Consider the following 23,268-nt stretch of genomic DNA (forward strand, 5'->3'; position numbering starts at 1 on the left):
AATCTTACTCTCAGCCTCACCTTTTATTTCTACTATTAGCCTGCTCACCCCACCCTTACGTTCAGTCATGAGAATAGCAGCTAATAAAATATAGGAAATATATAAATTGTAGGATGTAGTACAGACGTATCATTCATGTAATTATTTTAGGATTTTACAATTATTTACAAAAAATCTAGTTACATCTGTAGATGCACACAAAGCATGAAAACTTAATTTACTAGATTGACTTACATATTAGGCAGCCCTTTCAGGGATTTTCAGAACTTCATTCAGAGAATTAACTTGCTGTTGAAAATTGGGTCTCAGACCTCTATAACTCATGTCTGAAATCAAGTAGACATCTTTTATTGCCACATTAGGTTGTTCTACAAAAACTTCTCTTTCACGACAACAAGGCAATCAATCAAAAAGATGAACATAAAGAGCCGCCACCACATCCGTCACAATTTGGACCGCCTGACTATAGAAATGTTGGTCTTGGCTACGGTTCAGTAGAATGTCTCACCAAGAATGAAGTTCAGATAACTTGTGCAATGCATGAAATTTACATTTGACAACACAGAATGCACAGTCAGGCATTCTGCATCATCCTAGCACTCAAACATTTACTTTGAGAAGACAAGCACAAAAGCTAGAGTTGTTGCTTCTTTTTGCAGAGAGGAAGAAATTCAGTCAGGTGAGATGTCATTTGTTTTTATAAAAAGTGGCCTCTTGCCCAACCCAAACCACAGTGTGACAACTGTTGTCTTTAGAAATGGCTCATTCTTTCAAAGTGAGATGGGGTTTCAGTCTTCTCTTTACCACACCTCAGCGTTAGTTATGTAATAACGAAATAATTAAGGCTGGATTTGTTGAAACACCACACCACTGTAACATCCAACCCTGTTTGTAGGTATGGATCAAGAGAGCTGGAAATATCTTTTCTCTGTGTTGGTCTTCACAGGAAGATACCTTTTTTGAGGTGGGGGTGTGGGAAGATATTTAGGGCCTAATTATTAGTGGGGTCCCAGCTAGCCCATGACTGGTGCACATGCAAACATACAACATAAGAATGGCCATACTGGGTCAGACCAAAAGTCCATCTAGCCCAGTATCCTGTCTTCCAACAGTGACCAATGCCAGATGCCCCAGAGGGAATGAACAGAACAGGTAATCAAGTTGCCCGTTCCCAACAATATACAGCCTTTTCCAGTGCTATCACTTGCACAAGCAAGTGACCAGTCTTGCATGTGCAAGTTCAGATGCCAGCTCAGGTTTAATTCTCCAAAAAGCCATGCTCACAAATGGAGGCGGGGGCTACATTTTTGTAACTATCTGAGTTACTAAGAAGAAAACATCCCTGTATTTGTGAGGTTATAAAAAAACCTTCTCAGTTCTTAAGGAGCCAGCTTCTCCTCTTTGTGTTCACTCTTGGAATACACAATAAGAAAAAGTAATTGAGGTTTTGGTTGACAACCAAAAAGAAGACACTGGGGCAAGTATTATCATATTATGATAAGTCGTCACACTGCCTAGCACAATTGAGCCCAATCTGGTTGTGGCCCGAAGGTGCCATCAAACATAAATGTGAATAAAAACAGCTATTATACCTTTCAGAATAAATCACACACACACTTATCTGCTCAATCCTACATATATACTGCTGTCCTGCATGGCAGACGTAGCTACAAAAGTGGGTTGTCTTTGTTTTCTGTCAAGCACGTTTTAAAGTTCTAAAGGAGTTTGCCTGTGAGCAGACACAGCAGCCATTTTGTTCTTAGAACTGCTAAAGCAGTGGTGGACAACCTGCGGGCCACACACGGCCCGTCAGGGTAATCCGCTGGCAGGCTGCGAGACAGGGTTTACATTGACTGTCCACAGGCATGGCTGCCCACAGCTCCCAGTGGCGTGATTCACTGTTCCCAGTCAATGAGAGCTGCAGGAAGCGACGGCCAGAAAGTCCGCAGGCACGGCCGGTCAATGTAAACACTGTCTCGCGGCCTACCAGCTGATTGCGTCTGGGGGCGGCCTGTCAGGGTAAAGTAAAAATGATGCCAGCATGATATTTATTTTTAAACTCATCTAATAGTAAATTTCCCTTACACAATACAGCACCTTGCTATTAAGGATCTCCAAGAATTTGATTAATGTAGCTAACCCTCGCAGCACATCTGAGGTATTCTCATACCCATATTATAGATGGAGAAAATAAGCCCAGAATGACTTTCTCTCAAGGTCAGATGGCAAGTTGGCAGATAGCAACAGAACCAGGAATCCTTATTCCCAGTTCGCCATTCTTGTCAATAGACCACTCTGTTGCTACAGAGGATTATGTAAAATCTTTTCAAGGTTCAAAAGATCAAACTAAAAAATTAATTTTAATCTATTTCCTTTGTTATGGGAGTATAGCCCAAGAAACTCTCATAAGGAAAATGAAAAACAAACAAACAAACAAACAAAAAACGATCAGAAAATTGAGGTAGGGACACTTTCCAAACAAGGAAGCATATTCTGCCTCATCTTGTAATCCTTGTTATCTCAATATTGTGTTAAAGCCTACACGCCAAAACAATGACAAATACCAGCAAAATATTGCACATCTCATATTAGCACCAAATCTCAGGGGATGAGGAGCCAGGGAAAGAAACTATATTTGCCAGTCATGTCTTCCCTGGGTTTAGAGATCTTCTTTATTAGTCACACCATAACCTTTTGGAAGAACATTATATTATATATATAGTTAAGTGATTCGACATTAGTAATAATTCCTGATAGTTTAATCAGAAGGGTCAAGTTCTGTTGTCTGCCTTAGTATGAATGACAAAGATATTTCATCCTAATATCTTCGTACTGACATACGTGACAAGCATAATGAAATGTGTAATACAATTAGTATGTTGGGCTATTTGTCCAGAAGAGGGGTACGAGGAGGAGTGTATCTACAGGAGTTGTAACTTCTGGATATTGTGAGCAGCAAGTCATGTGGCATGATAGACGATCTAGAAAGACAGTTAAGGATCTTTTCCTTGAAGCCACTAACTAATTAAGTCTTTACTAAAGGACAAGGCTAGTTATTGTCATAACCATACATAAGAGCACTGGTAGTTGTACAAAATCATGAAAGCAAACAGCTACCTAATGGATGCCTCTCTTCTAATTGTTTTTACATGTATGACTGTAAAACAGATTTTTTTAAGAGAAGGTAATAAACGTATCTGAAGAGAAATAAACTTTTTCAAGAGGCACAGAGGAAGATGTAAATGACATAGAGGTAATGGTATTACCCAATAGGGCTACAAATGTAAAGGTGGAGTAAGTCCCAAGAGCTTTTTGATGTTCTCTTGACAAGGAAAGGTTCTGGGGGTTACATACCAGGTCCTGGGCATCATGGGAAACAGGAATATTCAAAAGCAGAAAGTCATAATAATATTGGAAAGTTGAGAAAAAAAAATTTAATCACCAAGAACAATCCGATTTGAATATCTCCAGTTTTTCCTTCAGTGACTGCCTAAAACAAACATTTAAATGTGAGGGTGTCAAGCCACATGAATCATCTTTAAAGCATTCAGTTTAATTAGACAAGGATAAAGAAGTTTAAACAATGTCACCGGAGCCTCATTCTTTGTATTAACCTCTGTCATAAAGCAGAGCAGTGCAATCAGTAAAAGTGAAAAAGTGATGGTTTAGTTAAGCTTATTTGTTACAGTCACTGCTCTTGCACAAAGTGATTTTTATGGCCATAAACTTCCAGAAGAGTAGAAGTCAAGGTCATGATACCAATGCATCATTCCGGTGGAAGAACTGTACTGAACCTGTCTCCTGTGTTATAGGGGAAGAGAGTGCAGTGGTTTCTAGCTGCTTTGTGAGCAAATGCTACATTAAAATCTATACTGCAGTACACTTCTAGACAGACAAACTAATCAAGGGAATAGTCCTACATTATTTTCTGTTGCCTGCTTTTACATTTGTGTACAATATGATACATTAAACTGAGATGCATAATGGGCTATTTCTATCATAGTCAATGTCTGCACTTCACTCACACGACACTTGTAAGGATCTCTTTTGTCATATCCTTGAAGTTTGATAATTATTAACAAAACTCAAAGAGGCCCAGATCGTCAATGGGAGTAAGATGCTTAAATACCTTTGGGGACCTGGCCATAGAGCATACATATATACACAGGCTTACCTTTCAGTAGAGTACAAAAGGACTTATTGATTGTACATAGTGGTAAATATATTGCTGAATTAAAAATGGGGGGGGGGGATCTAATCTCAGACTACTTTACAGCAAGTATTCACAGCAAATATCACAAGTTCCAGTTGACAAAAAAAAAAAAATTGAGACCTTGGAAGTATACATCACGTAGATAGGGCTTTACTAAAAAAGATATTTACACAGAAACTATCCCTTTTGCATCAGGGGAAACAGCACAAGGGGATCTTCAGGGGAAGGAGCTGTCCCTACCTGCCAATGATGAACAAGTTCTGTTCTGACCCCAGCTGCAAGCAGGCGAAAAGCCTTCATAGCACGTCTTAGTACAAAGAAGAGTTATACAATCCAGTTGTGGCTCTTAACAGCGACAGCCGATTCCCCACTGTAGGAGCACAATAATTCTGCATAACAAATATAGGTGAAAGCCACACAATCCAACAAGAACAAAATATACTATAATCACTTCTGGTTTCCAAGTAGGGTGACCAGACAGCAAATGTGAAAAATTGGGACAGGGGGCTGGGCATAATAGGAACCTATATAAGAAAAAGACACAAAAATCGGGACTGTTCCAATAAAACTGGGACATCTGGTCACCCTGTTTCCAAGCATGAAGGTGGTAGGGAAAGTTGAAAGCAAAAACCAAACCATATGCAGCAGGTGAATATGGAATGCTGTAAAATATACTTGCTAGATGATATAAATAGAAATTATTAAGCTACTGCTAACAAATATAGTGATTTAGAATAAAGTTGCAGTACTACCACATGTCAGCAGAGCTGTTGATAAGCTAAGGATTCCAAGTCAGGTTTTTAAAAACAAAAACAAAACAAAAAACAAGACACTGAATCATACCAATTAAGAGCAGACAAGCCTATAGAACAGGGTAGAATGGTTTTAGAGTTTAAGCCATATAAAAGATATGGTTAAAACTGGCAAATTCAGCTGTATATTAAAAGTGAGAATTATTGCAGTGTAGCTTAAAAAAACCCAAAACAAAAGCTAAAGTTGAACAGAGCACCGAATAAAGAGTGCACAACTGGACATCAGGCAGGCAGTGGACAATGCCCACTAAAGGTAAAGGGGCTGATCCCAATAGCATTGAAAGCCAATATTTAAAATATCATTGACTTCAACAAAGAAGGATCCGACTCAGTGAGACTAAGGCTATGTCTACACTAGCACTTTTGTTGGTAAAAGTTTTGTTAGGGGTGTGAAAAAAACACCCTGAGCAACAAAAGTTTCACCGACAAAAGCACGTGTGGACACCGCTATGTTGGCGGGAGACGCTCTCCCGCCGACATAGCTACCGCCATTCATTAGGAGTGGTTTAATTATGTTGACAGGAGAGCTCCCTCCCATCGGCATAGAGCAGCTACACAGGAGATATCACAGCTGTGCCGCTGTAAGGTCTGTAATGTAGACATTGAAATTCATCAAAGTCATTGAAATCTTTCCTTTGCTTAACGTGGTTGATTCCAGCAAGTCCATGCAAAACAGCTTTAGAAAAAAAAAATCAAAAGTATTGTCCCCAACATAGTAAAAAGGAAGAAAAGAAGCCAGCCAAGCCTGAGAGAAATATCTGAATCCATTTGCCAGAAAAAAACAGAAAGCTTCTGAGTCTCGATTTTTCACAGAAAGTCACTTTTGGAATAGTCTTCATAAAGTATTTGCTAAGCGATTAATATTGTCCAGACACTGTTAAAAGCATTGCAGTAGATTTCACTGACAAATAAACAAATTAGAAGTAGCATCATGAAATAAAATGTTCTACTTGAACCAATAAATATGGTAGTAGCGTAGTCCTGTCCACAAATGTTGCAGTATTTTGCTTGACTTTTGGCCAGTTTGACCAATTAGAGTGACAGCTGGTTGTGCGGATGTACATGTTTGTTAAAAGTGTTCAAATCTCAGCTATCTGTAGTTCCATTGAGTTGAAACATGGCATTAATTCAGCAAAGATGCACACAGGAAGTTTGGTCTTTAACAAGGAAGTAGTGTTAGTCTTTAAACAAAACAAAGATAGAAATAGTCAGTGTATCTAAAAGCACTAACGCCTAAAAAAAAATAGAACCATATTATATCCGGAATTGCAACTTCTCTGCTTTATATACAATGGATATGCAAATAGCTTGCCACCCTCTCTCTCACACCCCAAACCCGGCTCAAAGCCAGAAAAATCACAGAAGTGAAAATAGCACACACCTCTCTTCCCCTTCACCCACAGACACACACCTTACTGTTACCACAACTACCATACGTCACAGACCCACACACCACAACAATAACCACAACCCTCACTCTTCCTTCCCTCCCACACACCTCTTTACCAAACTACACTCGCTTAACTGTATAGGAGAAGGGGATAGTTGGGTAATGGTGCTAAGGGGAGGCTCGCTTCACTGGGGAAGGAGGGAGGGAGGGGCAGAGATAAGCTTGCAGTACATGGTCTATAGCAGGGGTGGGCAAACTACGGCCCGCGGGACCGTGCTGCCCGGCCCCTGAGCTCCTGGCCTGGGAGGCTCGCCCCGGCCCCTCCCCCGCTGTCTCCCCTCCCCCGCAGCCTCAGCTCGCTCGCTCCGCCGCCGGCGCAATGCTCTGGGCGATGGGGCTGTGAGCTCCTGGGGCAGCGCAGCTGCAGAGTCCGGCCTGACCCGGTCTCTGTGCTGCATGGTGGTGGCAGCGGCAGCGTGGCCCGGCTCCAGCACCGCCAGCCACCGGTGCTCCAGGCAGCGTGATAAGGGGGCAGGGAGCGGGGGGGTGGGATAGAGGGCAGGGGAGTTCCGGGTGGTGGTCGGGGGCGGGGGTGTGGATGGTGGTGGGGGAAACAGGGGGTTGAATGGGGGGAGGGGTCCCGGGGGGGGCAGTCAGGAAGGAAGGGGGGTTGGATGGGGCGGCACGGGGCAGTCAGGGGACAGGGAGAAGGGGTGGTTGGATGGGACACGGGTCCCGGGGGGGCCGTCAGGAATGAGAGGAAGGGGTGGATGGGGTGGCGGGGGTCCAGAGGCAGTCAGGGGACAGGGGCCCCAGAGGGGCTGTCAGGAAACGGGGGGAGGGGGGTTTGGATGGGGCAGGAGTCCCGGGGGGGCAGATGGGAGGTAGGGGCCGGGCCATTACCCCCTCCCCTAACTGGCCCGCCATACAATTTACAAAATCCGATGCGGCCCTCAGGCCAAAAAGTTTGCCCACCCCAGTCTATAGTATAGGGTCGTTGCGATCACAGTAAGGTGTGTGTCTGGGGGCGAAGAGGGGGAGGGTATGCACCACACTTGCCATCATCCTCAAACAATCATCACAATCTAATTTACTCACATTTTTATGAATTCAGACACCTTGCCCATTCGTCCTCCTTCCACCACTCCGCACATTCAGTCCGTACATGTCAATCCGTATTTATTCAAACCTCCTTTCACTCCATCCTATCTTTCCACCCACACAGCCATTAGGCCCATACTTCCCAGACACCCCATCTACCCCTTCATTCCACACTCACCCCTCTGAGTACACCAGCACACACTGAATACGTACAGCCACCCATTCTGTACACCCTCTCCACCCATTCTATGTGCACCTCTGCCCGTCCCACACGCACCACATCACCTCTCTACACTTCCTACCCATTCATGCCACGCACCTGTCCCATCAGCCCCAGGAACAGTTCAAGCTCCATGAGGGGAGGCAAAGCCCAGGGGAAGGACAGGGTTTCCTTGTGTACAGTGGAAGTCCCATGTCTCTCAATAAACATCCCTGGTGTGCAAGTCCCTGCTCCGACCCCATCTCTGCTTCTCCTACGCAAAAAACAGGCACACGGCCTTACTTCCCATGCCTCTGGCTCTCCCCCCAGTACCTGATCTCCCACCTGTAATGCCTGGCTCCTCTTTCCCTAGGCAGAGTCACCCCCAAAGCCCCTCTATATCCCCAACGAAGAGGTCAGACCAGCATCATCCTCCTATTCCCCCAAATCCCTAATACACACATCCCCCTCCATCCAAGCTCCTCACTCCCCTCAGGAGGCAGGTCCCTGCTTTTCCCCTACTGGAATGGCTGGACTTTGCAATGAAGCCATATCAGGGAGTGAGGCCTCCAGAGTCCTCAATCCCATCCCTGTGACCATGAGATGAGGCTGGACACCTGACCCCCAAAATCTTCAATATGTCTGCCCCCACCCAGCTTCTATTCTTGTAGTGCCCCAGAGTATGTCTATCCCCTCAAACTCTTCCATCTGCCTCTGATCCCATCCCCGGGACCCTCAGCTGCTCTCTTACTTCTGGGAAGGCCCCAGGGCCCCGCATAGTCTACACTGCCTCATCTGTCTTCAAGGGATGCCTGGCTACCCCCCCCATCTCCAGTCTTCGAGGGGCCAAATCCCCTCTCCCCCAAAGAGTACCAGGATCATCACAGGGAGGAATAGAGCCTTGTCACCTGGCTGGCAGCCACAGCTAACTCCTGTCCAGCCCTGTCAACTGGGCAAGCTCCACCCAGTAGAGCCGGGGCTCTCAAACTGGGGGAAGGGACCCCTCAGGAGGTCACGAGGTTATTACATGGGGGGGTCCCAAGCTGTCAGCCTCCACCCCAAACCCCACTTTGCCTCCAGCATTTATAATGGTGTTAAATAGATTAAAAAGTGTTTTCATTTATAAGGGACGTCACACTCAGAGACTTGCTATGTGAAAGGGGTCACCAGTAAAAACGTTTGAGAGCCAATGCAGTAGAGGGATTTGATGACGATAGTGCGTTTCCCCATCATCTGGGAAAGAAAACCAGTCCCCCGGGACTCAGTTTGCCTGCAGGGTTGGGCCCTGGCAAGCATGGAGAAGCTGCATCCCCACACCACACAGACCCCAGAGCTCTTAAGTGAAGGGGGGCAGTGGCCCCCAAGACTGGAATTGGCAGCATATGGGCAGCCCCTGAAGACATATGAAAGACGACTGGCCCTGGGGAAGTCAGCAGCAGCGGGGCCAGAGGCACATGGGCAACCCCCGAGCTAGCAGGCTCCTGAGTGCTTCACCAGCATCTGCCCTTTGTTTATGCAGACGACATGCAGGAGACTTGAACTCTGCGAGATAGGGTGAGGGAGTAGGCTGCCATCAACCTGTGTAGCAGCTCCCAAGGGCTCTCCTTCCCAGGGAGGCAGGTGACACTAAAAAAAAATAGCTAGCGAGAGGGAATTTCCTGCACAGAAGGGCCTGAAAATGAGTCGTCTACAGGGAAAAGCCATATAGAGTAGGCAGGCCTGTCGGTGCTGTTCAGCTACCTAACTTTTCATTTCCTTAGTTGTGTGGCTTTGAGTGAGGTAACAGCCCTAATTCCTTCACAACCCAGCTTATATTAGATTTTTGATTTTGTAGGTTTTTATAAAGCATTCTGAAGTAGGAGGTTGGCTGCACGGGAGCAGACTTACAAGTGGGGTGCAAATTCAGCAGCTAATAGAGAAGACGCTAATACACCAGGAGGGGTAATGCATATAGTTATGTGCAGAGTTTCTCCATTAGCAACCTTGGTGCATGGGAAGGAATAATAGCCTAAAAATCTCATTTATTAATTTTTTTTTTTTAAAGAAGAGACTACATATTTCAACAGCTCTACTCAGGATACACTTCTCTACTGAAGTTTGAGTAGATATACAGTGAAAGAAATCAAGTTGACGATGGCTGCTCCAACAACCCGTGAAAAAAATCTCAGGCACAGCAACATTCAAACCTTTCCTGTTAATGTCTGGTTTCCTAACTGAACTTACTGGCTACCTATTTTTAGAGAAGGCTTAATTCCTGTTTCTGCCCCCCCAAGGACTTTTTATAACGTAACTAACTCTGGAGTTGCTAGCAGAGCACCTCTATAACAATGTAAATACATTTCAAAAAAGACTCTTTCGCAGCAGGACTGAAAGCTGAACTCCAGTGGAGTTACTCTGGATTTATGCCAAGAGTAGCATTTGGTATTATATAGAACTGAAATATTATATAACTAGTAGAGCAGGATGATTACAAACTTTTGCTATAGAGGGGACAGTAATGCAACTGTCAATCTAATCTTTACAGTTATTCAGTTTCTATTTTGCAGCCAGTTTGGGTGTCATTTCTTATTTTGTAAATAATAGTTTAAAAATGATGAAGCTAAACCCTGCAATGTACCTTGCTATAAAACCAAACAAACAGTCAAGGAAATTCTGTAAGGGGTGCTTCCTCCAGTAGACCCATTGTTCTCAAACATCTCACCCAGGACGATGCAAGCTGGTAACAATGGGCAAGTTAACAGGATCTCTTGGTTGTGCTTCCATATCCGTACACAAAGGGGACCCTCTGCAGAGAGGGAGATCAGCCTACTCCGCAGCAGTCTCCCACACTTCCCCTGGACTCCACAGAGAGGTTCAGAAACCCTGCAGGGTTCCAACAAGTGAGTAGACAGCAGGTGACGTACGGATCTCTTCACTGGATAATGCAGCTCCAGGTTCCAACTATCCACAGCTCCGCCTGCATGGGGTGGATCCCTAGAGAAGCCAGTGGCTGAGGAAATCGTGGCAGCTCAGCTCCAGGAAGTAACATACACTTCCAGCTTTTCTTGCCTTCATGAGATTAAGCTAACAAACAAACCTGTTTTTAACATTCTAACTCAAGAAGTCAACAAAAAGTAGAACAGAAGATTCAGATTTGCCAGTGACAGTAGCAATGATAAAATTTCAGCACATGTATAACATTTTTTCAGTTTCAAAATACAGTTCAAAAGCCCTGAGATAGGTGTCAGCCTCAGTCTACAAACGGGAAACAGAAAGAATAGAGAGGTGAAGAGTATCTGCCAAGGCTACACAGAGAATCAGTGGCAGAGCCAGAAAAGAACTCAAGATTAAGAGTTCCAAACTCCCATCCCCTGCAGGCCATTCTGCCTCTGGTAACAAGTCAATTTTTGCACCCACTGTTTACAAAAGTCATTTTTTCTGGCACCACGACAGACAATATACTTTGTCACATAAAATAAAGCACAATTTCCAGTAATGCAGGCATACTGGTTACACTGGACTGTTATCTATGCATAATCTTATTTGTCAACAGCTTGCAAACCCATTATTGCTGTAAACAAAACAACTGTTTTTCAGCTGACAATTGAATAAATGCAGGAAATAGGATACATAAACAGGAGCACCACTGACAACATAGCATTTAGAAAATTCACTAGTCTTCCAAATCTGTCCAGGCTGTTAGTAACAGCATTTAGCTGCTTGGAATTTATGAGTCATGTTGTAATGTGTTGCACAGAATCTGCACATCCAAATTCAGTTTTTGCACCTTGCTCAAGGGGGTGCTATTGAGTAATAGGGAAACATCCCCTTCTCCACCAGCTTTTAATAAAGTATAATATTTGTGATGGCTACCAGAGCAATCATTAGGGTTCTAATCCCGCCCTCTCCACCTTCTTACTGCCCCTAAAAAAAAAAAAGTCATAACTTGTACTTTACAAAGGCTCCTGGTGGACCCAAGCTGTTTGTTTGTTCTCAGGTCCCACCTGAATGATATATTCAGAAGTAGCCTTGCTTATTCCATTTTTCAGTATTTAAAAAAAATACACTGCATACTGACAGATCCATTTGCAAGACATGACTTCTATTTGGCCATCATTTTATAGCTTGTGCATGCAAGTGAGTGTATAGAAACACGCGTATGGAAATGACTAGAGGCTGGGTTGATCCCCCTTTTGGGCAGTCCAGCCCTGACTGCCCAAGTTTGCCCTTAGATTTATTGACGCAATGCACTAAGATCAGGGTGATCTGCATTCATATCTCAATGCAGAACTGAGCCTCAACAGCTAAGTTTACACATCATTAGTTATCCATTGTCATTACTGCATTAAGGGTTGTCAGGAAGGACAGACATTGAGGGAAAGCTGCAAAGTGATACTATAGTATTAAAACATTGGATTAGAAATAAATAGAACATAAACCCAAAAGATTTTAACCAGATTTAAATATTTTTTAAAATTCAAACTGACCCAAAGCAGAACTTACATTACAAAAGAACAAAATACATCATGATATTGATAACACAAAAAGGTGCATGGAGGCTAGATTTGTGGGCAAATTGTAAATTGCTCTCATCCCAGTGACATTCTGGGCTCTGGATCAACTTTATTGAGAAGTTAAGATTTAAAATTTCCATATGGTCCACTCTGGTAAACAAACTATATAGTCTCTCTTGCTTCAGGGTGTCTGTATGACAAATTAATCATGCTAGTCCTCTTTGTCCAGATGTGTTCTCTTGTTATTGCCAGCTATAGCCAGAAAACTAAATTCTCCACGCTATCCCAAGGAAGCCAGAGTTATTCCAAGCATGACTGATGATGAATTAAAAAACCAAAACACTCAAAAGCTTTTCAAACTAACAAGTATTGTCTATAATGTAGTAAATAGTTTAGAAATATGGTAATTAAATAATCTAAAAAAACCCACTCTTACTCTGCTGTACATTTATAAACATATTTACAAAAATCTTTCTGCTTTGTTTTTAAAGGATGAGGTTTGCAGTTTATTAATGATCAGAATCTTTTGCTTGCCTGTTTCTTTGGTGTATTTGCCAATTTTACTATTATTAAAGATTCAATAAAATGACCACCAATGTATATTAAGGGAATGAAATTAGGATATGCAATACATTTCTATTATGAACTCATCTTTCCACATTCTAATTCAAAAGATTATGGAAAAAAACAAATCACTTTGTGTTTTCTAACTACTTGTGCATTATACACATTTAAGAGAGTGACAACAGAATAGATCCACAACATTCAAAACTAGTTGGCTTGAATGATGAATAAACCCTGTACTTTACTAACTTAATTACGTGCTACAGTTTAAGTATATAAATAGTCCCACTGAGGTCAACAGGACTACTCAAGCACATGCTTATCTGTAAGACCGTAAGTGCTTTGCTGAATCGGAGCCTTAAGGCCTCATCCAAAGCCCAGTGGAAGTCTTTCCATTGACAGCAGCGGGATTTGGATTAGGTCCTTTGACAATTTACCCTTCCTAAAGGGGATTAGACTTCTGCATCTTTTATTTTTTTAAGAAAGGTTTTGCACTGGCCTAAAATGTAAAAGTGTTTCCTTTAAATGTCAGTTACTAAAAATACCAAACCTCACTCAATAAATAATGGAATGACACACTTCTTCATTAAATAGCAGTTTTGTTACCAGCAAGGTCTTTCATAATTTTCTGAAGTCACAGCAGCAAGACAGAACAAATAATTTATCTTAATATGGATTCTGACTAAGATACAGTCTAAATTATTTCAGAAAAGATTCCTGTAAAAATGCACCTTCACTGATGGGGAAGAAAATGGTTTAAAATCAAGCAAGTTACTTAGGAAAGCAGATGAACAATATTAAATACTTTAAACAAAGAATGTTAAGGTTCTGTATCTACGTAACTAAACTGAAGAATCAGAGTTAAGAGCTGCCATCCCATTCCTAATGTGCCTCAGTATGCCTAGGTACTGCAGAACAGAAAGCAGAAGAGATCAGCTGTTAAGGTGTTTTGAGTATTCATTAAAGGTACTACTGAACAGCACTCTCTCTCTCCACACTATAATGCCACCAATGTGCTTCATGACCTAGAGCAGGGGTCAGCAACGTTCGGCACATGGCTCGCCAGGGTAAGCACCCTGGCGGGCCGGGCCAGTTTTATTTACCTGCTGACGCGGCAGGTTCGGCCGATCGCGGCCCCCACTGGCTGCGGTTCGCCATCCCGGGCCAATGGGGGTGGCGAGAAGCCGCAGCCAGCACATTGCTCGCCCGCGCCGCTTCTCGCCGTCCCCATTGGCCCGGGACGGCGAACCGTGGCTAGTGGGGGCCGCGATCGGCTGAACCTGCCGCGTCAGCAGGTAAATAAAACTGGCCCGGCCTGCCAGGGTGCTTACCCTGGCGAGCCGCGTGCCAAACATTGCCGACCCCTGACCTAAAGGGAGCACTATATATAGAGGAGAGTTGTCTTTCCCAGTTATTCTCTGGCCTCTTTGCTGGGGCTGCCAATAAGGGTCTACATTAGCAACAACTGTGGTGACTGGTGTGTGGTGTGGACAGCTGACAAACTCGCTTCCTACAGGCTCCTGTTATATTAACTTTTGGTCACTGATGAAGCACGTTTGATTTGAACTGGTGAGTCAGAGATGAAAGGCTCCACATCCTGCAACCCCTTCTCTGAGCCACTGAGTCTCTAAAATCACCCATTGTTCGGAAACCTGTGCAAGGCTAGGCACAATAGGGTGAGATAATCCTTGCTGCCTTGGTTCCTGTGCATCCATCATTAGCAATAAGATTTGTGCTTGAGGAAACTACAATCCCTGGCTTCAAGGAATTAGGGCTGAACCAGCAGAGTTAATCTAAATTTACTTGCTTTCCTTGCTTTCACCTTTTAAAAAAAAAAATTATGTAACATTTTGAAAGGGACAGTGTGAAAAAACGAAGAGTCAACATGGTTTCCCCAATCTCCCAGCTTCCATTGAGATCACTAGTATGAGAGAACTGCTGATATTATAAAGTCTCTTTTGGAGCCACTACAATGGCAAAGCAGGAGTAGAAAACATCAGCAAGAACTTTATACTGACTCCATAATCCCTTGAAAATGAAAACAGTGAAATGGTTGCACATTTTGGCCCATTTCTGTTTGGTGCGGAGGCCTTCTATTTCCATTGACAACTAGGAACAGGCTCTTTATTAATGCTTATGATGAAAACAAAAAAGGAAAATTTAACTACTGAAATCACTTGCCAGTTTCAGGTTAAGAACCACCCACTTAGTGTTTGCAAAATTTAAGCTTCTAATGCTAAGGGGACTGTTTTCTTGTCAGTGCACAAGGAACACCCAAATTAATGGGGGTTATGTGCACTTATCAATGGAGACTACATCCTAATCAACTTCAAGCAAATCAAAAACATTTGAATGCAACAAAAAAATTTTTTAACCCCTTTAAAATAAAAATGACTTAGCTGAATAATAGCAATTTAAAGAGAGATCTGGCCTAACAAGCTGTATGCAAAATTTCATCTCAAAGGGAAATAAAACAGCCAAGTTATACATTCAACAAATTCAGGGATTGTAACAGCAACTGACACATCATTATAGCATTTCTGCATCAATGCTACAATAAAGCAGCAGTTCCTATTTTCACAAATAATGCATTGAGGCTAAGTAAGAAACGGTGCGAAAGTCACACAATCATGGACAAAATACATTAGAAAGATTATTGCACAGGAGGCACTGTATGAGAAACAGAATACATTGGCTTCAAAATCTAAACTTGTTTCCCCTTAACTTAATGTAAAAAATAGAGACTGTATGACTCTGTGCAGTGTACTGTCACTGTTAAAAATATAGTTACAAACAATAGCCCACTTACAGAGAATATCAGGAAAGCAGAGATCCTGGATTTATGGACATCCAAACTACAGGAATTAGGAAAAGAACAGTATAAAAAGAGCCAACTTATACATTTTAAAATTGAACAGGGTGACTGCATTTTTAAAAAGTTTCCACATGGCATTTGTACAGTATGTCCCAAGAAACCATGGTTACTATTCTCAAAATGATACACATGGGCAGAGGTTTACACCTACACAAAGTCCCATCAATCAAAGAGACTGTGTGGACATAAAGGTCTGCCCACATGGGTCCCTTTGCAGGACTGGTGCCTTAGTCTCCAAACCTCATTTTGTTTAACAATCGCTCAGATGGCTTACAATACTATGCATGCCAATCAGAACCAATCACTTCCTTTGAATACGCTATGTTCCATTTCCATTGCAAATCTGCACGCCTCATTTAAAAAAAAAAACAACAACAAATTTTTAAAATGTAATATTGTATAGAAAGCTTGGACCTTGTAAACTTGGACCAAGAAACCAAAAAATTAAGACCTTCTAGCATGTGGTATAAAAAACCCAAGGAAGTGTATACCTGCCTTCTGACTTACAGAAAAATCAGAATTTGCATAGGATATACTTTGTGCAAGGCAACAAGCCTCTTTAAGTATCTGGAATATTACTAAGCTTGCTCAGAGTTCTTTTCTTCATGGATATCAGATATCATCAAACTTGTGTTTTAAATAGTCTTTGATGACCTTGGCAATGGGTAGTTCATCAAGCAGTTTTAGGTTTTGAAGGCCTATACACTGGCGGATTTTAATTCGGCATAGATCTTGCAAGTTTCTGGGCTGTCCTGAAATGAAAGACAAAAGGAACATATTTAAGTAAGAATCACATTTAAGATGTGCTTCAAAAGTTTATTTATATTATTTTATGTCCAGCTCTGAAGATGAACAAGCAGTCAACTTAGAGGGTATGATTTAAAGCAATTCAAGGATCATATGGCCAAGTTTAATAATCACACTTTCCCCCTCCAACCAAGAGAAAAGGCCTTTAGTTTCTAACACATTCAGAATGTAGGTTATATATGTATTTCCCTGTAGAGTGAGTTGAGACCAGGGCTGACCACAGTTCATGGAGGTAATGATCTGCCAGTACCACGACCACGTCAGCAAAAACGTTAATGGCTAGATTTTTCTGAAGAACTGAGTTCCCATTTAGGCTGATTATCTTTAAAGGGAACTGCTGGACTCTGAGCAGTTTGGAAAGTCAGCCCCCAAAACACTTAACTTAGCCAGTAGTATCTCAAAATAAATGCTATGGAATACTTTCACCCTTGAAGTTTATGTATGTCACCAGTTATAATACACAAAATGTTTTAACTTCAAATATTTCCTACATTGAAAAAAGCAGACCCCTAAAACAATTAAGCATCATAAAAGCAGCAGATGACTGTGTGAGTGGAAACATCTTACAATTTGTTTTCAATTACCTTGAATAGACGGGGTACCGGGGACACATGTAAATGCTTATACTGCTATCTCAAAATAATCTGTAATCAGTAGACCTTACTGCAATCGTTTGTCATCTTCCTAATAGTTAGTGGTGAAAGGTGGCATTTGCCTTCTCAAAGAAAGAAAAAAGGCACGGATTGCACCAAGTAGACGATTTCTATTGTTTTTCCCAAAATCATTAAAATAAACATGTAAACAGTTTACTCAACAGAAATCAAGCTGAACAATTTAAATGAAATATTTTCCAGTTTCTTCAAGATTTCCTAGATAGCGAACATGTAAATAAGAATCTTGTCTCAAAACAGGCAATGCTTTCAATAAAATGGTTCTTGAAACCTCTGCAATTGCAGGTTATAAGGTAAATGGTACAATGCTCTCAGCCCATCTATGTACATTAGGCAACAAGGCTACAAAATAAAGGTGATAGGATCCTCTTATCCTCTAGACTTGAGTTAGTCACTTTATTGAAGGCATATTCATCTCGAGTTTGGAGCTACTCCATTCCAAATGAAAGTCTGAGGCCTTGTCTACACTACAGAGTTTTGTTGACATAAGTTAAGCTGACAATCAAAAACCGGTATAATTACACTGCTTGTGCATGTTCACACTAGAACTCCTTCTGCCGGCAGAACACATCCACAATTAGTGCTCTAGCATTGACGGGGAGAGCAGTGCACTGTAGGTAGCTATCCCACTGTGCTACTCGCCACCTTCTGCAGCTAGGAGTTGTGGGAAGACAGAGTGGATCGCAGTGCATCATGGGTGCAGGCTCAACATCCCATGATGCAGTTTTCCATCCCAGCATTCGCAGCATTTTTCAATAGCCCGTTTATTGTCCGCCCAACATCTCTGTCTGAAAGGATAGATCCCTCACTGCTCTCTACTGCTGCGGTCACTGTTATGAACACATCGCGGATGGTCTTGCAGTACATCAGGAGCTCCCAATCTGAACAGGAATCAGAGTTGCCTGACCTGCTGTGTGCCAGGGAAAAACACCAGATTACTTTTGGCATTCACAGAGCAGCCGAAGATGGTGGACTGTCGCTTTTGGGCTCGGGAAACAAGAACTGAGTGGTGGGATCACATCATTATGCAGGTCTGAGATGACGAGCAGTGGCTGCAGAACTTTCGGATGCAGAAAGCCACCTTCCTGGAACTGTGTGCAGAGTTTGCCCCAGCACTGCGGCATAAGGACACCAAAATGAAAGATGCCCACTCGGTGGAGAAGCGCACGGCGATCGCAGTGTGAAAGCTGGCAACTCCAGACTGCTACTAGTTATGAATCAGTTTAGAGTCAGGAAGTCGACCCTTTGGAACTGCGTTAACGCAAGTGTGCGAGGCCATTAATCACACCCTGCTACGAAGGACGGTGACTCTTGGCAATATGCGTGAAATAGTGGATGGCTTTGCAGCAATAGCGGATTCCCTAGCTGCAAAGGGACAACAGATGGCATGCATAATCCAATTTTGGCCCCAATTTTGTGACAGAGTACATCAATAGAAAGGGGTACTTCTCTATGGTATTGCACGCACTTGTAAATCACTGTGGGCGTTTTACTGACCAGGAACACTGGCCTGTACAGAAAGCTCCAAGCAGGGACTTTCTTTCCAGACCAGAAGATTCCAGTGGGGGATATTGAAATGCCCATCGTGATCCTAGGAGATCCAGTGTACCCCTTACAGCCGTGGCTCATGAAGCCTTACACAGAAAACCTGGACAGCAGCAAGGAATACTTCAACAATAGGCTGAGCAGGTGCAGAATGACCATGGAATGTGCCTTTGGCAGATTAAAAGTGCACTGGCGATGCCTTTATGGAAGGTTAGACCTAAATGAGGAAAACATTTTGCATGCTCCATTATTTGTGAGGCTAAGGGTGAAAAGTTTCCCCTGGGGTGGAGCGCAGAGGCAGATTGCCTGGTTGCTGAATTTGAGCAGCCAGATACCAGGGCTATTAGAGGGGCACAACAGGGGGCTATTTGAATCATGGAGGCTTTAAGGCAACATTTTGATAAAGCCCCAGCAATACAGCACTCTGCCATGCTTTATTAACTTGCCGCCTTGCATGAAAATTTTGATGTTTCTTGACTGGGATTTGTATTCAGCCAGTTATCAAACTGACACTGTATTACTACCAGCAGCAACCACCATGTGAAGGAGACAAATAAAGAAGGTTATCTTTCCGAGAGTTTGTTTTTATTAAATACCAATTAACAACACACACAAAAAGCTTGGTGGGAGGAGAGATAAGAGTGCAAGGCAGTGTAGGTTCTCCTAGTCATGTGTAAGTCCAGCTATCATTTTGGAAGCTGTCTGTCGGAATGGAGGGAACGAGGTACCGAGATGTTCTGGGAAGTTACAAGGAACGTGTGGGAAGAGTTTGGGAAGGGCATGGAAAGCAGTTCTGTATCGGCTGCAGAGGGGGATGAGCACACGTGTTCTGCAGGGAGCATGATTAGGGACTTCAACATCTCTGTTTGCTCCTCCATCACTTTTATCATCCGCTCTTGGCCCCTTACAATGTGCTCCTCACTCTCCTTTCTGTCCTGCCTTTCTATTTTTTTCCTTCAGGGTCTCTCCACTCCCTGAGCTCTGTTTATTCAGCCTCTGGGATTGGAGTATCTCCCGGAACATGTGCTCCTTGCTCTGCCTTGGTTGCTTTCTTATCTGGCAGAGGCACTCTGCAGGTGCATAGGGGGTTCCCCTGAAGGCCACATCTGCAGAAGCACAAGAAACAATACACAGAATCATTATTGTTAGTTCGCACACAGTATTGAATCATAGTAACAATACCTCTTGACATATGAATCACTTTCGTACTTTAGAGAGCACACATCCCAGTGAACACTCTAAACATGGTGACTTTGGGCTGGGTGGGGTTTGGCATTCAAGATAGGGCAAAGGGTCTAGGTGGTTATTTATGGGGATTAGTGCAGGTGACTAGGGACAATATTCAATGACCCATGCCTGCAGAAAAAGGTGGCAGAAGCCAGTATCTCACTCCTGAGGATAAGCAGGAATGCAAGGGTGCATCTCCTGCATGCGTGCGGCTTCAGACCCGGTCCCTGTGCCGCTTGACTATGCCGCTTTGGTCCCAGCATAAGTGATTGCCAAGTGACGTGGGAAAGTTTCCTACAATAGGTGAAGGAACAAAGCAGCTCTGCCAAGGAACCTTTGGCACAGGATTGGTGAGTACCTCCAGAAAAATTTCCTAGAGAGATCTCTCTGGAGGATTCCCGTGAAATCTTGGTGTGCATTTACACACTGTTCCGCTGCACTGCTTAGCTGCACAAGGAAATGTGGAGCACACTCAAACACAGCTAGTCTTGTACATATCTATCGCTTCATCCACTTCTAGAGCATACAGAGCAAAGGACAGCTCTACTTCATATAACCAAGCAGCATCAACTCAAAAAGATCACTTACCAGGGCTCTTCTCTCACGTATCATGTGTGCCAGGGACGGACTGCTGGGGCTGGCTAGAGGTCCAGAGTGGAAAAGAGGTCCCGACTCGCCACGCCACCGGACGAACCTGCTGTGTGCTCCCCATTGTACTCCAACTTGACCTCCTTGTCCATGACTTCGTCCTTGGGGTTAGGTCCACTATCCACTGCCTCCAGCCCTGCCAAAGTATTCACGGGGCTCTGGGAGGTGGAGTTCGGGGTCACCGCCACGGATGACATCCAGCTCCTTACAGAAGTGGCAGGTCTTCAGCGCAGCCTCCTCTCCCTATAGTGCCAGCAGATCCAACAACTCGGGTGTTCTCCAAGCGGGGGAGAGTTGCTGCGAGGAGCCGCCACAGTCAGCTGGGAAGCTGCGATGTGAGTTCTCCATTCCGAGAAAACAGGAAGTGGAATTTCAAAAATTCCCGGGCCTTTTAAAAAGGGAGGGGTGGAAACTTGTGTACCTGGGTACAGGGCAGCAAAGTTCAAACTGCTGCCCAGAGCGGTCAGGATGGGCATTGTGGGACACCTCCTGGAGGCCATTTACAGCGACATAACCAAGCACGGTGTCTACACCGACACTTCGTCAGTATAACTTTGCAGCAAAAAACTATGCTTCTCATCAAGGTGGTTTTATTTTGTGGGCAAAGTAGGAGAGTTTTGTCGGCAGAAGGAGCATTGTAGAGTGTACACCTCCACTGTTTTGTCGATGAAACCCGACTTTTGTTGACAAAATTGTGTAGCATAGACAAGGGTACGCAATTGACGCAAGTTCACTTACATTCTACAGTCTTGTTAAACGTGATATTCAACTTCTGTCTACATTGTTTACCTTCTATTATTAGAAGGCCCAACCTCCGTATAACGGGATATGTTATTTCTATTTTTTCTGGTTTACTCTGTGCATACTTCAGCACTTCCTATGTAGAGAGTTTCACCCTTTTGTCTGGGTGCATTTTTCACACAACAGGATGGAGAGTCACATTTACAACTGAATTTTGTCTTTGTAAGAACAAAAATCAGCAGGAGAAGTAAAGTCCGGCGGGTGTAGCACTGGAAACTAATTTAAGCTCATTTTGAAAGTTACTAGATTTGAAATAAGCGCCAAAGTCTTTTTCTTTCATGCCAGCAATAATATTTCTAGGACACTCAACATCATGGTAGTGAAATGCTCATTTTAAAAAAAAATATATTTCAGTCATGATGTTGTGGTTCTCATTATAGATCACTGATGACTTAGCTACATAATAGAAAATTTCTATTTGATAATATAATATATATGAGTGAAGTTATACAGTTCACATACTTAAGCTTCAGGGTGTGGGGAAAAAATGGTTTTTGACCTAAGACCAAGCATGGGAAGTTTCATACTCCCAAAGAAAAGCTTCTGATAAATTTATCAAGGAATGAAACAAAACGAAATGAAATGGAAGCATCTTTTAAACTTTAACTAGAAACAACAGTGTTTGCTGCTAGCGAACACTAGGATATTCCATGTGTGTATTAGTGCACACAAGAATACAGCTATGAGCCAATGATTTCTGGTTTCAGAATCACATTAACATCCTGTGATCTGTTTGAGTAAAACAGAACAGACAATGTAAAATAGCCAGAAGAAATTGGCCAGCAGTTAAAATTTAGGGAGTTACTAGAGACCCGATTATCAAAAGTTTGACATTTCCCCCTGATAAGCCCTAAGAATATTTCCTGTGAACGTGTTAACAAAGGACATTTCCAATGTTAAGCACCAGTTGCTATATCTAGTGGCTGTTAGTGTCTTAGGTCATGCCTTGCAAATTCCAGGGTTATTAATGCATTTGTGATTTATTAGAAACGGTGTCTAGAGCACTTACTCATTCTTGGTTGCATCTGAATGAAAAAGAAAAAAAATTTAAGGATTATAGACCAACATCAGTGAACCTTAGCTTGGCAAATGTAAAATGTTATTAGTAACTTGGCAAAGCAAGACAGGTTAAGTGATGAATAAAGTTCTGACTAAAAATGATTAGGAGAGAACAAGCAGGGAGAATTTGCTGCATCATGACTTTGGAAAGATATTTAGGCTAATAAGATTTTTAAAGAAGTAGAACAGGAAAGAATAAACAAAGAGTAGAAGGACTTTCAAACCAACAACCTGACTCATGGACCGCAATGAGATACAAACTAGTTCTATAGACAGTAAATACCACTTAAAGAAATTTCTTGCCCGTTCTCAAACGGGCATCTATTTTGTTGCAAATTTTATTTTGGAGTTGTTCTTTTATTGTTATATTTGTGTTATTACAGTTATGATCAAGCCAGTGAATGCTCATTGCTCTTGTGGGGCTCAAGGTTTGGTAAAACATCCACATGAGTAAATCAGCTATTTTTATAGATGGCTGTTTTGTGTCTTATAATAAAGACCACAAAAATTAGAAGTGGGTAGAACTACTAATCTGTTCTTATAGCTGACATTTCATCTTGTCTCGCCTCTCCAAAAGCAATCCATCAATGTCAGATGATGCTTCAGAGGAAAGTAGAAATTCCCGTAATCCGTTTATTTGTGCAATACTCCCCTCATCCTAGACAACTTTCTTCCTATCACATCACTAATTATTTTATGGTCTAAACTATGGAGTAATGGCTCTGTGATTTATCCCACTTAGTGGGACAGATTTTTGTTCTCATAAAATGTGTAACATTTTTCGTTAAGTTAGACGCCTTAATTGCTTGCAAAGCAAGTTCCAGAGGTTTATTATGTTAACTAAAATTATTTATTTAGAAAAA

At 42.6% G+C, this 23,268-nt stretch overlaps 1 protein-coding gene and 1 long non-coding RNA gene across 12 annotated transcripts in view; both read right to left on the reverse strand.

Annotated features, from left to right (window-relative positions):
• Positions 1-15,119: 15,119 nt before the first annotated feature.
• Positions 15,120-23,268, reverse strand: part of ASB7 (ankyrin repeat and SOCS box containing 7) — a 39,774-nt gene continuing 31,625 nt past the window's right edge. For all 11 annotated transcript variants that reach the window (XM_024102898.3, XM_065558127.1, XM_024102900.3 and 8 more), the window contains one exon: positions 15,120-16,399. In XM_024102898.3, coding sequence (XP_023958666.1) covers positions 16,260-16,399 — 140 coding nt within the window. In that variant the 3' untranslated portion in view covers positions 15,120-16,259. The remainder of the gene's footprint in view (positions 16,400-23,268) is intronic.
• On the reverse strand, positions 19,239-22,371 carry LOC135973725 (uncharacterized). Its single transcript, XR_010590705.1, has 2 exons — positions 20,486-22,371; positions 19,239-19,776 (listed from the first exon to the last, which is right to left on the reverse strand). It is a non-coding gene; the product is annotated as an uncharacterized LOC135973725 (long non-coding RNA).

This window comes from Chrysemys picta, chromosome 10, assembly GCF_011386835.1.
Source record: "Chrysemys picta bellii isolate R12L10 chromosome 10, ASM1138683v2, whole genome shotgun sequence".
Classification (NCBI taxonomy): domain Eukaryota; kingdom Metazoa; phylum Chordata; order Testudines; family Emydidae; genus Chrysemys; species Chrysemys picta.